The 15,853-nt window shown below is 41.9% G+C and overlaps 1 protein-coding gene across 3 annotated transcripts in view; it reads left to right on the forward strand.

The window, feature by feature from the left end:
• The window catches only part of ska1 (spindle and kinetochore associated complex subunit 1), a 97,624-nt gene extending 83,506 nt beyond the window's left edge, over window positions 1–14,118 (forward strand). For all 3 annotated transcript variants that reach the window (XM_049574515.1, XM_049574516.1, XM_049574517.1), the window contains 2 exons: window positions 8,057–8,226; window positions 13,468–14,118. In XM_049574515.1, the coding sequence (XP_049430472.1) occupies window positions 8,057–8,226; window positions 13,468–13,616 (319 nt within the window). In that variant the 3' untranslated portion in view covers window positions 13,617–14,118. The remainder of the gene's footprint in view (window positions 1–8,056; window positions 8,227–13,467) is intronic.
• The last annotated feature ends 1,735 nt before the right edge of the window (window positions 14,119–15,853 follow it).

A 15,853-nucleotide genomic window follows, 5' to 3' on the forward strand; every position in this document is an offset into this window, starting at 1 on the left:
AGTGGTGGTGAAAACACAACATAAGGACATATTTCCTTTTCATATTGATTTTTAATGCAACCACTGTTGTCAAAAACAGGTAAAAAGGATTGGAAATCCTAATAGTTGAGTTCTGAAAAATGACAGATCTGAGTTCATTTGGCTTTTTCAAAAGTTTTGTTACTTAGATTGACTGTTCAGGAATACAGTGTTCCACAAAGCTCCCTGTAACCCATCAGTTTTCTGAAAGAGAGTGACAAAAGTCTCAAAATCAGCCAGGCCAAAGGCGGCCAGGTCAGTGATGTCTTCAGGCCAGTTGCTTAGGTCATACATGGTTGCAGCCGCCTTCAAGACACCCTCATCAAGGTTGCCAAACCGCATGGTGAGGTTGTCACAGAAGCCATTGATTAGTTTATCTTTCACTTTATGGAAGTCATCATCCACTTGTTTCCTGTTGAGTTTTACACCAGAGAAGGTGTTTCCGGGAAAAGGTCCCACTTCATCCAGGAACTGCTTCAGTTGCTGACCTTGGACTGTCTGAAATACAGAAGAAAAAAACTTTCACTGTCACGACTGATAAACATACACCGTAGCATATTAATTCCTCTCTAGGGAGTTTATTTTGTTTACAAGAGCCAGGGTCACCTTCTGCAGTCAATCTGACACCATCTGCAATGTCAGACCATCCCTTTGAAAGAGAAGGCTCAGAATTAAACCCATAAACATATTTAATCTAACTTACCTTGTTTTTAATCCACAGCCTAGTACTGAATTACTCTCACAATGGTTTCACAAGAGTGACAATAAAACACTCACACACTAGGCCTGATACAAACTTCAGTTGCCAAAATGTATGAAATGCTCCTTTAACCTTACTGGCAGAGAGGAGTGAGGTCAAGCTATGGCGTTAGCATATCAGCAGGAGTTAGCATGAACATGACGCAGCCTATATCCATTAGCCTGCTCAACATAACACACAGCTCATGATGTTCCTAACACATTCACTCTGCTCGTCCTGCTTCACACAATTTACTGTCACTCTTGTATCTCAACCATATGCATCTTCACACACATTTCACTCACTTTAACTCACACAGAACATCATTAGCGATGAACTTAGCTACCGAAACTATTGCTAGCAGCACCCTCCACGAGCCGTGACACACACACACACACACACACACACACACACACACACTCTTAATCACGGTCAAAGTCAGTGTCTGTGAGTGTCACAGTTACACACTAAGGTTCTGCTAAAACATACTACTGTTATCTGGGTGTTCATTATACTCAGCTTACCTGTAGGAAATTTAGAAACATGACTGGCTGCTAGTTCAAGCATGACCTTCATCTCTGTAGCTAAAGTTGCTAGCCTAATTATTACTGACTGAATGAACCGAGCAACTGTTACACTTCTTCAGATTAACTGTAACGTTACCGTCATTATCATAAACATCAAAATTTAGAACACACAGTCACATTTTATAACTTTGTAAAGCCATCATGTACATGATTAGCTGAGTTGCTAGTGTTAGCTATCGCAATGAACTAGAACTAGCTAAAAATCAACAAGCTAGCCTATTGCCTACTTTAACAAACTAACTTACTGCAGGGGCAGAAACAGATGAAACATCGTCTTCAGAGTCCCGAAGCCAAGTGTCGCATCTTACTTCAATTGGAGCGGCACTGGAGGAGCTTGCATCAGTTTTTTTTCAACCATCTGAGCATTTCTAGGTTCTGTGCTCTGATGAGGAGTGGCGAGCATAGCTGGCGAGTGGCACCCAGCATGACCATCATGCAGTGAGTTGAGATAATATCCCAGGATGCATTTTGCACAGTTTGGCGATAGCCTTTACTAGTTAGTAACTTTCTGTTTAAACGGTTAAAAGTAACGTCAAAATTATGTCTAGATGTGATGACTTTGCAAATAACACGTATTTCAAAACACAATTGACATGCTTCGTTCTGAAGAGGTAACACTTCAAATAGCCGATTAGATGCGTTATGGGATGTATCAATAGATAAATTACTGCAGGCAACAGTGGAGAGAGGGAGAGGGTGGACCCAAGAAGGGGTTCTGTGTGTGTGTGCGGAGCCAGATGAGGTGCAGCAAAAGCCACTGTATTTTAGAAGGGAATATAACTTCAAGATTACAATAGTTAACGACAGCTACGCTTGTTACTGTGAGTAACTGCAATAAAACTTCTGCCAGCCGAACCAATACTTTATCAGTACATGTGATCAGCATGTAGAAAGCCATATGTCAATCTGCTCTGTCCACAGTCTCTCATTCTCCGCTAACTGACCTGTTGCCCTCATGTGCCCTGCATGAGCCAACAGGCAAGGCAAGGCAAGGCAATTTTATTTATATAGCACCATTCATACACAAGGCAATTCAATGTGCTTTACAAGAGAAATACATTAAAATAAAACCTTAAGGGAACAATAAAATTGTGTTTGAGATCATTAAAAACAAAAGCTAAAAGCAAGACAATAAATAGTTAAAAACAGTGCAGAAAATGCATTTAAAAAGCAAACATAAGGCAAAAGTAACAGCAGACAAATATAAAAACAATAGCTACAGATTAACCTAACAATAAGTTACATATCTAGTTCACTTGTAAGCTGCAGTAAATAGTAATGTTTTAAGCTCTGATTTAAATGAGTTGACACTTTCAGCCGACCTCAGATATTCTGGAAGTTTGTTCCACAGGCGGGGAGCATAGAAACTAAAGGCTGCTTCACCTTGTTTTGTTTTGATCCTGGGAACACTGAGTAAACCTGTTCCAGATAATCTGAGGGGTCTGGGTGCTTCATAACCTACAAGTAAATCAGAGATGTATTTAGGCCCGAGTTCATTTAGTGCTTTATAGACAAGTAACAAGATTTTAAAGTCTGTCCTTTGACACACAGGAAGCCAGTGCAGTGACTTAAGCACTGGTGTAATGTGCTCCACTCTCTTGGTGTTGGTGAGGACTCTGGCAGCAGCGTTCTGGACGAACTGCAGTTGTCTGATTGATTTTTTTACTCAGGCCTGTGAAGACACCGTTACAATAGTCCAGCCTGCTGAAAATGAAAGCATGAACAAGATTTCTGTATCTTGTTTAGACAGAAATTCTTTTATTCTTGCTATGTTTTTAAGGTGGTAGCAGGCTGATTTAGTAATTGTCTTAATGTGACTATTGAAATTTAGGTCTGAGTCCAGAACTACACCAAGATTTCTGGCTTGATTTGTAGGTTTTAGTGTCATGGCGTCAAGGTGAGCACTGACTATTGATCTTTGTTCTTTGGGGCCAAAAACAACTATCTCAGTTTTGTCTGTGTTTAGTTGTAGAAAATTCTGGCACATCCATGTATTGATTTCATCAACACACTTATTTAGCAGATGTAGGGAACTGTAGTCATCTGGTGACACTGTTATGTAAAGTTGTGTGTGTCATGGTGTCAGTATGGTAGGAGATGTTATGATATTCCGTAATCTGAGCAAGAGGGAGCATATAGATGCTGAACAGAAGAGGCCCAAGAATGGACCCTTGAGGAACTCCACATGTAATTTTTGTTCGCACAGATTTATAATTGCCAAGTGAAACAAAGAAATCCCTGTCTTGTAAATAACATTTAAACCAATTTAGCACAGTGCCAGAAAGTCCCACAAACTTTTCTAGTCTGTCGAGCAGTATGTTATGGTCAACTGTGTCGAATGCAGCACTGAGGTCCAGTAATACCAGAACCGAAATCTTTGATGCATCACTGCTCAGATGAATGTCATTTAAAACTTTTACAAGTGCAGTTTCAGTGTTGTGATGTGCTTGGAATCCAGACTGAAAGGCATCAAAGGAATTGTTTTGCTCCAAGAAGGTGTTAAGTTGCTGAAAAACAACCTTTTCAATGATGCCGTCACGCCCGAGTTTGGACGCCTGACCATTTTGTTAATTCGCGTCATCGCGTCATTCGCGCGAATAGCGGGGAAGCCGGCTGTGCTAACCGGAGCTAAGCTAGTGCTAACGTTCATAGTACAACCATTTGGCAAACTAATTAAACACACATATTTACAGAACTTACCAAGTAGACCAGTTTCCTCGGCAACTTTCACCCAAGCCTGCTCCTTTTTTTTGCGGTCTCTGCAGAGTAGACACGTAGTATCATATAGCTCCAGGTAGCCGCACACCGCAATGATAAGTTTCTCCTTCATCTCGGCATCAACAACTGGACGTCGGGGCGTCAAGACGTCACTGACGACCATGGCAGAGATAACCACCATCGCTGCTTTGTTGTTTACCTCCTCTGGAAGTCCCAGATGCGTCGGAGGGCCAAACGCCGTCGTTTTTGGGTTCACCCTATCCTGCAGAAGTGCATCCAGCTCGGCGAGTTTCACCACCTCCTCCAGGAACTCCGTCTGGATGATAGCCGCTTTCAGCGCTACTTCAGGCTGACTGGGGCCCAGTTTGAGGACCTGTTGGCGAGGGTTGGCGCCAGACCTTGGAGATGACTCTGGCTGATGCTTTTCAATTTCAAGATGTGTTTGACCATGCCACCAGCTATTTAAGATTGCCGGTATGTTTAAGGAAGCGGCATGGGGTCTGACTCATCTCTGACAGGCACCTGAGTGATGACGTCTAGGGCTACTATTTAAGAGTTCATCAGTTTGACTGAGCTTTAGTGTGGCAGCATTGACTAATTCCAGGCTGTCTGTCTCTGTGCCCTGTACTTGTCCTTGTCTCTTATCTGTCCATTCTTGTTTTGGCATGGCATTCCAAGAGCATGATGTAGGTTGGCCCCGAGTAGTCTGCATCCAGTGATGTTCGGATGAATCCCATCACGCTGAAAGTGATCCTTACAGTTCCAAAAGATGTTAAAATTGTCAATAAACTTTATCCCATGAGTGAAGCACGCCAATGTCAGCCATGTATTCAGGGCAAGGAGTCTGGTAAAAGACTCGATTCCTTTCCCCAGGGTTGGAATGGGGCCAGATATGAACACATTTTGTGACTGACAGTCATTCAGTTTCTCCAGAAAAGTCTTTTTTCAGGATCTCAGTTTTTCTTCGTAGAATGTCAAAAGACCCAGCATGATGATAATCCTCATGTTACTGGGGTGTGTAGAGAGGATCACTGGCAACAGCTCGGTTAGCTCCCTGACAGACGTGTCAGACACTGTTAGATTTTCAGTCTTTGCCATTCTTACATGCTTGGTTGTTGAGTCCCCAATCAGGATGGTGTCTGGCTGATCAGATGTGGGCCTGGCCCTGGCCCTGGGTCTAGCAGTGGTTTTGGGGCTATTGCTTGCATTTTGGATAGCTTTAATACCACGAGTGTGATTGGCCTGTCTGGGTTCAGTGTAGTTGTATTGTCACACATTTCATGTGGAGCCAGTGCATCGTACCTGTTCTGTAGAGAGAGTTCAAGTGGAGGGGTGAGCGTTGGGGCTCTCTTGACTGATTTCCTGCTGGATTTGCCTTTGCATCTGACGACGTCAGCCTAAGTCCTGGCTTGAGTTGATGCTTTTGGTCGAGCACCAGGCCGGTGCCAGTAGGAAGGGTCGTTAGGGAAGGCCAGTTTGGGAGCCTCTGCAGCTGATCCAGTGGTGTTAGGACATATCCATGGGATTGTGTCAGCCAAGTCAGCGATGGTATGCTCCACATTTGTTGTATTTCCATATATAACAGTCTGTCCATCAGCACCTTGTGTGTTAGCTACCACAGAGTCAATGAATTGCTCATTCTCAAGAATTTGTTGTAGAGTTTCATTCTTCTTTTGAAGCTGCCTTATCGTCTCGGTTAGTCACTCACACTCTGTGCAGCTCACAGATTTTGCCATATTGTCCTTGTCCTAATCACAGGTTTCCAGTCACAGACACAGCAAAAAGCTTGCACTGTGCCTCAGCCCTGCTCACACAGTACTAAAGTGGTGAAAAAGTGGTGAAAATATGGAAGTAGTCCTCTGTATCTTTCACAAATTAAAGTCCCAGTGCTTTATAAGTATCCAGGATCTAGTTTCTGTAGCTTTTAGCAGGAAAAAACAAGTATATCCACAAAAGAATGTAAGCAAAGCGGAGCGCAAGCAGCAGAGCGTCTGCACTGTCAGATAACTCCTTCCCCAAATCACCACGAAGAAGGCGAAACTCAGTTCAACTTCTTTAATGGCGAACTAGAGTAGGGTAAAATGACAATCTTCCCAAGTAGGCTGAAATGCTAGCCTGGTTCCAGACAATAGACCCCACCCACTCAACTGAGTAGGCTTGCATCTCTGGTCTGGCATACTTCAATGAATTTGCGATTTATCTCGTCCAAACGCTGGATGGACCAATGAACGCCGGGGGTCTAGCGATTAGCCAATCAGCGCCACGCTAATGTCAAGCTGTACGCCGGTGGGTAACTGGTGAGGATAGCAACAATGGCGACCGCTACAGATCCTACAAACCACATTGACGATGCTATCGAGGTATTTTGCCACTACTCGCATTAATGGAGGACCAAATTTAGGAAGCTGCTAAACTGGATTTAACAGCGATGCAGCTGGGCATGCACGACGACAGAGACATTTTAAACGGGCAATGCTTGCTTGTTTTCGGCACCCCCGAGGCATGGATACTAATGACATCAGATTCTGGGTGAGTCGTTGATCTCTACTGATTGGTTAGGGAAAAAATCAAATTCCCTCCCCCTTGTAAATCGCCTTCAATGGAAGCCATGTCAGACTGAAGGTTCTGGGAGCTTCAGTCTGACACTCAGGCTACTGAAATGCAGCAGATGACAATGGATGCTGACAGCATGAAGGGATGATCTGCCATTCTCTCCAGGAACTGAACTATCGTGAGATCTTGCAGGACTTTGCGAGATTAACTACCAAAGTCTCTTAAAGAGACTTTGCTCTGTACTGCTACTACTGCAATTATCTTGCTCTCTGACAGAACACAAACACTCAGGAGTGCTCAGTTTCACATGTGACTGATACTAGATAACTAGATGGTGAATCAGAAAACAAATGAAATATAAAACTTGGGTGTAATAAACTTCAGTTTAATCTCTTATCTGTCTTCACTCCAGTACGAAACTCCAGTATGTTCTGATGTATCAGATCAGTCCAATCTGCTGCAGCGTCCAGTCAATACAATGTGGGGGCGTGAGCCGATAAAAGACTTCTGTGAAAGCTGCTGTCGTATATCCTTGCTCATCGCTATTCAGAGATCCCTCCTCGAACATCATTCCTCGCTCCTTAGAGCAGAAATAACAGCTTTGACAGTCTTAAAAATGGCGCATCAGATTAACTTGTGGTTCAGTCAATGATCGAGGAGCAAGGAATTGAGACTTGGGATACAGCCCTGGACTCAATAATGAACTAATTAGATTTTGGTGGTCAAAGGTCGCCATGACCTTGCAGTCATCTTATTCTCATGAACGCGATATCTCAAGAACAACTTAAGAGAAATTTGGCACAAACATCCACTCGGAAACTGATTAGAATTTGGTGGTCAAAGGTCAAGTTTACTGTGACCTCACAAAACACGTTTTTGGCCATAACTCAAGAATTCTTACGCTAATTATGACAAAATTTCACACAAATATCTAATAGGATAAAATATCAAGTGATGACATTTTATATCCAAAAGGTCAAAGATCAGCTTCACTGTGACATTATAATATTATGCAGTTAAACTTTTCTGGCCATTACTCAACATCATACTCATCAAGGAGCAGAAAGGAAAATATTTGGTTAGGTACTGAATCGGTAATACCAATTTTGGGTGTCCACCTTGAAACTGTGCTGATTGTATAGATCTTTCTGTGCTGCCAGGGGGAAGATGTGTGTGAAGCATCCATGTTTTTACAAACAAACTGTTTTTACAAACATGGATGCTAAACATTTTATATTGCCAGTGTGAAGTTGGAGGGGGGGGAATCATAGGTCCATGTTTTCACAGACATATGTAAACTGTAAGAGAAACTTGACAGTTTTGTGGAGGCATACAACTGCAAGGTGGTAATTGTAGTTGTATTGCTAAGAGATTAAACATTGTTTTCGTGTGTCTTTTTAAGCTTTTTCTCCTCTAAATCAGACTGTTGTGTTCCACTCAGGTACATGAGAGGACGTGTGTCATATCAGCAACTAAATGCTGTGGTGCAGAGCATTAACACAGCTGTAACAGCAAAGTACAAGATCCTCCATCAGTCAGTGAAAACTCTCAACAATCATGCACGCAAGCTGCACCAGCGCTTTAAGGAGCAGGAGACATCAGATACAAAAGGTATGCTGACAGCAAAACTGAAGCTACAGATGTCCATTTCTCAGAGATGATGATTAGTATGTTTGAATTATGCATTTAGTACGACCATTGACCAATGTTGAAACATTGCATGTATGTTGTCTGATCAATGCTCTAACCTAAGAGTGAATTCTGATGTGACATTTTTATCTGATCCCATCCATCAGTGTGCTCTTATTACCGTATTTCTTTTACCATATTGGAAATGATGTTTAATGTTCCATAGTGTAAAGACAGAGCTCAGTATTTTCAGTGAATTGGTCTGTGTTAATCTGATAAAAAGAAAAGCTCATTATACTGGGAATGGGGGAAAAATTGATACAGCATTGTATCAATATTTCTTTGTGTGGCAATATCGTATTGTTACAGGGATGCCAAGTATTAATTTTTTTTTATTATAACACAAAATAAACCTCTGGTATCTACTAGAATAATATATAATCAATTGCTCTTCACTCCACAATACATTTTGCTGCAATTAAAATGATTGAAGTGAGATAACCAAACAGAAAATTTAATCTTATTAGATAAAACAGATGCTGACAAAATTTTAGTATGGGGACAGTATTTGTAGTTGGAAAAAAAGGTAATAAATCACAATATATTTTATTGGAATACTTAGCATATCGCAACACTTTTAGAATTGCAATAATACTGTATTATGACTTACAGTACAGGCCAAAAGTTTGGACACACCTTCTCATTCAATGCGTTTTCTTTATTTTCATGACTATTTACATTGTAGATTCTCACTGAAGGCATCAAAACTATGAATGAACACATGTGGAGTTATGTACTTAACAAAAAAAGGTGAAATAACTGAAAACAGGTTTTATATTCTAGTTTCTTCAAAATAGCCACCCTTTGCTCTGATTACTGCTTTGCACACTCTTGGCATTCTCTCCATGAGCTTCAAGAGGTAGTCACCTGAAATGGTTTTCCAACAGTCTTGAAGGAGTTCCCAGAGGTGTTTAGCACTTGTTGGCCCCTTTGCCTTCACTCTGCGGTCCAGCTCACCCCAAACCATCTCGACTGGGTTCAGGTCCGGTGACTGTGGAGGCCAGGTCATCTGCCGCAGCACTCCATCACTCTCCTTCTTGGTCAAATAGCCCTTACACAGCCTGGAGGTGTGTTTGGGGTCATTGTCCTGTTGAAAAATAAATGATCGTCCAACTAAACGCAAACCGGATGGGATGGCATGTCGCTGCAGGATGCTGTGGTAGCCATGCTGGTTCAGTGTGCCTTCAATTTTGAATAAATCCCCAACAGTGTCACCAGCAAAACACCCCACACCATCACACCTCCTCCTCCATGCTTCACAGTGGGAACCAGGCATGTGGAATCCATCCGTTCACCTTTTCTGCGTCTCACAAAGACACGGCGGTTGGAACCAAAGATCTCAAATTTGGACTCATCAGACCAAAGCACAGATTTCCACTGGTCTAATGTCCATTCCTTGTGTTTCTTGGCCCAAACAAATCTCTTCTGCTTGTTGCCTCTCCTTAGCAGTGGTTTCCTAGCAGCTATTTGACCATGAAGGCCTGATTCGCGCAGTCTCCTCTTAACAGTTGTTCTAGAGATGGGTCTGCTGCTAGAACTCTGTGTGGCATTCATCTGGTCTCTGATCTGAGCTGCTGTTAACTTGCGATTTCTGAGGCTGGTGACTCGGATGAACTTATCCTCAGAAGCAGAGGTGACTCTTGGTCTTCCTTTCCTGGGTCGGTCCTCATGTGTGCCAGTTTGGTTGTAGCGCTTGATGGTGTTTGCGACTCCACTTGGGGACACATTTAAAGTTTTTGCAATTTTCCGGACTGACTGACCTTCATTTCTTAAAGTAATGATGGCCACTCGTTTGTCTTTAGTTAGCTGATTGGTTCTTGCCATAATATGAATTTTAACAGTTGTCCAATAGGGCTGTCGGCTGTGTATTAACCTGACTTCTGCACAACACAACTGATGGTCCCAACCCCATTGATAAAGCAAGAAATTCCACTAATTAACCCTGATAAGGCACACCTGTGAAGTGGAAACCATTTCAGGTGACTACCTCTTGAAGCTCATGGAGAGAATGCCAAGAGTGTGCAAAGCAGTAATCAGAGCAAAGGGTGGCTATTTTGAAGAAACTAGAATATAAAACCTGTTTTCAGTTATTTCACCTTTTTTTGTTAAGTACATAACTCCACATGTGTTCATTCATAGTTTTGATGCCTTCAGTGAGAATCTACAATGTAAATAGTCATGAAAATAAAGAAAACGCATTGAATGAGAAGGTGTGTCCAAACTTTTGGCCTGTACTGTATGTATCGTTCATATCCTATGGTCGGGCCTCGGATGATTTCCACCCCTACAGTATACTGCAACTTAAGAAAACACAAGCAGGTATAATAATTTTCACTTTGACAACACATACATCACTTTGTAATGAAAGCTGCAAAAAAAATAAAACACATTGATCAAACTGATGAATAATAAAGAAAAAACATAAGCAAATATACAGGAAATAAAGTTCTCAGTTGCTATGATGGATATCCGTCATTTGGAGTTCATATAAGCCAGGTCTATTTAATTGGCAGCCCACGGGCCAAATGCGGCCTAGAAGCAACCTCCAAGTGGCCCAGCTAGGGATGGCTACTGAGACTCGGTATTAAATGGCCTGGAGCGAAATTAATCAAAACTGTAGTATCAATAAGCTCCGACATTATCGGATCTTTTAACGTTACTTTTTTGGTTTCATTTATCGCCATGCTGCAGCCTCTCTCCTGCCATCCACATTTCAGAGCTGACCTCTTCCACACAGCACACATACACAGACACACACAAACATGACAGAGTGAAGTCAGACAACAGCAGAGAGGCCACAGTGCAGATGAAGGGAATACAACTTCAAGATTACTGTAGCTGACAACTACGCTTGTTACTGTAAGTGCAATAAACCTTTGCCAGTCTCATTTACTGCCGTTATGGTTTACAGTCACGGTTTACACAAGCACATCACACTAGCACGGCTAAAAGTAAAATGTTAAAAACAAACTAAAATGAAAGCTGTCTGTATTTAGTCTGTTTTAACTTTAGTCTAACTGAGCCCTCATGTTCTTAGTATTCCCCCAGTATTTTATTCTCACATGACACTGCTTGCAAGTCACGTGTCATATCCAAGTCCTTCTTGCCTTCCATGTTAAAAAAAAAAAACAAAATAGGTCCAGACATTTGATTTAAAAGCTGACGGTGCATTTCTGATTTCTTTCCCCGGTGTCTCCATGTTTGTTTTGATGAACTTCCTGCCAAATGCCACTGACTGAGACCTCTGCTGACCTCACTAGGGAAAAACATCAGTACCATCTAGTGGACTGAAAAAGCATTTGTTTTTGTTTTTATTCTAGTAACAAAAGTTATATTAAAATGTATATTTGCAAAAATTAGTTATGTACAGTACAGGCCAAAAGTTTGGACACACCTTCTCATTCAATGCGTTTTCTTTATTTTCATGACTATTTACATTGTAGATTCTCACTGAAGGCATCAAAACTATGAATGAACACATGTGGAGTTATGTACTTAACAAAAAAAGGTGAAATAACTGAAAACATGTTTTATATTCTAGTTTCTTCAAAATAGCCACCCTTTGCTCTGATTACTGCTTTGCACACTCTTGGCATTCTCTCCATGAGCTTCAAGAGGTAGTCACCTGAAATGGTTTCCACTTCACAAGTGTGCCTTATCAGGGTTAATTAGTGGAATTTCTTGCTTTATCAATGGGGTTGGGACCATCAGTTGTGTTGTGCAGAAGTCAGGTTAATACACAGCCGACAGCCCTATTGGACAACTGTTAAAATTCATATTATGGCAAGAACCGATCAGCTAACTAAAGAAAAACGAGTGGCCATCATTACTTTAAGAAATGAAGGTCAGTCAGTCCGGAAAATTGCAAAAACTTTAAATGTGTCCCCAATTGGAGTCGCAAAAACCATCAAGCGCTACAACGAAACTGGCACACATGAGGACCAACCCAGGAAAGGAAGACCAAGAGTCACCTCTGCTTCTGAGGATAAGTTCATCCGAGTCACCAGCCTCAGAAATCGCAAGTTAACAGCAGCTCAGATCAGAGACCAGATGAATGCCACACAGAGTTCTAGCAGCAAACCCATCTCTAGAACAACTGTTAAGAGGAGACTGCGCGAATCAGGCCTTCATGGTCAAATAGCTGCTAGGAAACCACTGCTAAGGAGAGGCAACAAGCAGAAGAGATTTGTTTGGGCCAAGAAACACAAGGAATGGACATTAGACCAGTGGAAATCTGTGCTTTGGTCTGATGAGTCCAAATTTGAGATCTTTGGTTCCAACCGCCGTGTCTTTGTGAGACGCAGAAAAGGTGAACGGATGGATTCCACATGCCTGGTTCCCACTGTGAAGCATGGAGGAGGAGGTGTGATGGTGTGGGGATGTTTTGCTGGTGACACTGTTGGGGATTTATTCAAAATTGAAGGCACACTGAACCAGCATGGCTACCACAGCATCCTGCAGCGACATGCCATCCCATCTGGTTTGCATTTAGTTGGACGATCATTTATTTTTCAACAGGACAATGACCCCAAACACACCTCCAGGCTGTGTAAGGGCTATTTGACCAAGAAGGAGAGTGATGGAGTGCTGCGGCAGATGACCTGGCCTCCACAGTCACCGGACCTGAACCCAATCGAGATGGTTTGGGGTGAGCTGGACCGCAGAGTGAAGGCAAAGGGGCCAACAAGTGCTAAACACCTCTGGGAACTCCTTCAAGACTGTTGGAAAACCATTTCAGGTGACTACCTCTTGAAGCTCATGGAGAGAATGCCAAGAGTGTGCAAAGCAGTAATCAGAGCAAAGAGTGGCTATTTTGAAGAAACTAGAATATAAAACATGTTTTCAGTTATTTCACCTTTTTTTGTTAAGTACATAACTCCACATTTGTTCATTCATAGTTTTGATGCCTTCAGTGAGAATCTACAATGTAAATAGTCATGAAAATAAAGAAAACGCATTGAATGAGAAGGTGTGTCCAAACTTTTGGCCTGTACTGTATATAACAAAAAATGATACTTAGCATCTGTATATTGATACAATATCGCCACACAAAATATCGCAATACTATGCTGTATCGATTTTTTAGCACACCCTTAATAGCCACGAGTGCATCAAAGTGACACTGAAACACTTTTCTCACTGTTGTGTTGAAATGTCTTTAAGGTCAGTATTTTGTGGTGGAGGATGACATTCGTGAATTCACTCAGATGAAGGTGGACAAACGCTTTCAAGGGATTTTGAACATGCTGCGACACTGCCAGCGCCTTCGGGAGCTTCGAGGGGGGGGCATCACCCGCTACATGTTAATATGAACCAACAAGTCCTAATCAGATGGAATATGCTTTTACTGTGGTTGTTTTTTCTTCCTTATGGTGAAATAATAAGTCAAAAGAATTTGTAAATGTGCATACCTCGTGGTTTATTGTGGTCACAGTTACAGACTGCACATTTGTGCACCCTGTCAGACACTACATATGAGGTTTTTGATCTGCCAGATGGTTGGCCTCATTGACTTATTATATACTCAGAACATTTTTTAAAAGCAAACAGTGACATTGTGTCTGTCACAGAATCTAATCGCTAAGAGTGTATCTGTGTGGGTTCATTTCACATTTAAATAATTACCCATGGATATTCTTTCTCTTATAGCCTGTATGAGCACATTAGCAATGTGGAATATGTATACATGTATGTATGTTGTGGTGCAAATAGATTTTTTGTTTTGTATTACATTCTTACAAGTGTCAACAACATTTTGTATTTTTGAGTTAAACAAAATAAAAATCAAAAGAATAAAAATTACCTTGTGAGTAACACCTTGAAATTCTTATTGTCACTCAACTTCAACTTTATTTTTGTCCCTTGATGACAATTGGTTGTACAGCAAGTAAAAACATAAAAGGCACAAGTGAACACTTAAGAATGTGTAGAAACAAAGGTCAAATGGTCGGGAGCTGGGCCAGAGAGCTTGCGACCTCGTTCCCATCTTCTCAAATGGACATTCTTTGTTTTCCATTAGATATCAAAAATTCAAATACTCAGGTTAAAAAAAAAAAAAAAATCACTGGAGACACGTAGAATCAGATGCAACTGGGTTTTATGTGCTCGCAGGCAACAAACACATCACAACTCAATGAGTCAAGCTCCGGAGCAAGACTGAAATTTCTTTGTTAGCGCACTCGTTTTTATTGTGAAGATTTTCTGCTGAGTCGTCTCTTTAATCCTTCCCACTTGGCTCTGATCGTAACGATGTCACATTTCTGCTGAGTTTCCACTTTTTTCCTTTCATCCTACCTATCGAGATCATATTTCTCCTGTTTTAGCTTCTCTGCACTGGCTCCCTGTAAAATCCAGAATTGAATTTAAAATCCTACTGTTAACTTATAAAGCTCTAAATGGTCAAGCTCCGTCATATCTTAGAGAGCTCATAGTGCCTTATTATCCCACCAGAACTCTGCGCTCTGAGAACGCAGGGTTACTCGTGGTCCCTAAAGTCTCCAAAAGTAGATCAGGAGCCAGAGCCTTCAGCTATCAGGCTCCTCTCCTGTGAAACCATCTTCCTGTTACAGTCCGGGAGGCAGACACCGTCTCCACATTTAAGACTAGACTTAAGACTTTCCTCTTTGATAAAGCTTATAGTTAGGGCTGGCTCAGGCTTGCCCTGTACCAGCCCCTAGTTAGGCTGACTTAGGCCTAGTCTGCCGGAGGACCCCCCTATAATACACCGGGCACCTTCTCTCCTCCTCTCTCTCTCTCTCTCTCTCTCTCTCTCTCTCTCTCTCTCGTATTCTATTACTGCATCTAGCTAACTCGGCCATTCTGGATGTCACTAACTCGGCTTCTTCTCCGGAGCCTTTGTGCTCCACTGTCTCTCAGATTAATTCATATCGCAGCGGTGCCTGGACAGCATGACGTGTGTGGTTGTGCTGCTGCCGTGGTCCTGCCAGATGCCTCCTGCTGCTGCTGCCATCATTAGTCATTAGTCATACTTCTACTGTTATTATACACATATGACTATTGTCACACTTGTATACTGCCAGATATTAATACATACTTTCAACATATTGTACCACAGTAGCCAGAACTATAACTATAATATTGTTACTTTCAATAATGTTGTTGTAAGCTACTGTCATTACCTGCATCTCTCTGTCTCTCTCTCTGTCTCTCTCTCTCTCTCTCTCTCTCTTTCTCTGTCTCATTGTGTCATGTGGATTACTGTTAATTTGTTATGCTGATCTGTTCCGTACGACATCTATTGCACGTCTGTCCATCCTGGAAGAGGGATCCCTCCTCAGTTGCTCTTCCTGAGGTTTCTACCGTTTTTTTCCCCCCGTTTTTGGGGAGTTTTTCCTTCCTTTCCTTATCCGCTGTGAGGGTCATAAGGACAGAGGGATGTCGTATGCTGTAAAGCCCTGTGAGGCAAATTGTGATTTGTGATATTGGGCTTTATAAATAAAATTGAATTGAATTGAATTGAACCACCATAATGGTGTCATATTTCTGCGGAGCCTTCACTTTTTCTCCTTTCATCCTAAACCCTACCTCT

The sequence above is a fragment of the Epinephelus fuscoguttatus genome, linkage group LG4 (genome assembly GCF_011397635.1).
Source record: "Epinephelus fuscoguttatus linkage group LG4, E.fuscoguttatus.final_Chr_v1".
Classification (NCBI taxonomy): Eukaryota; Metazoa; Chordata; class Actinopteri; order Perciformes; family Serranidae; genus Epinephelus; species Epinephelus fuscoguttatus.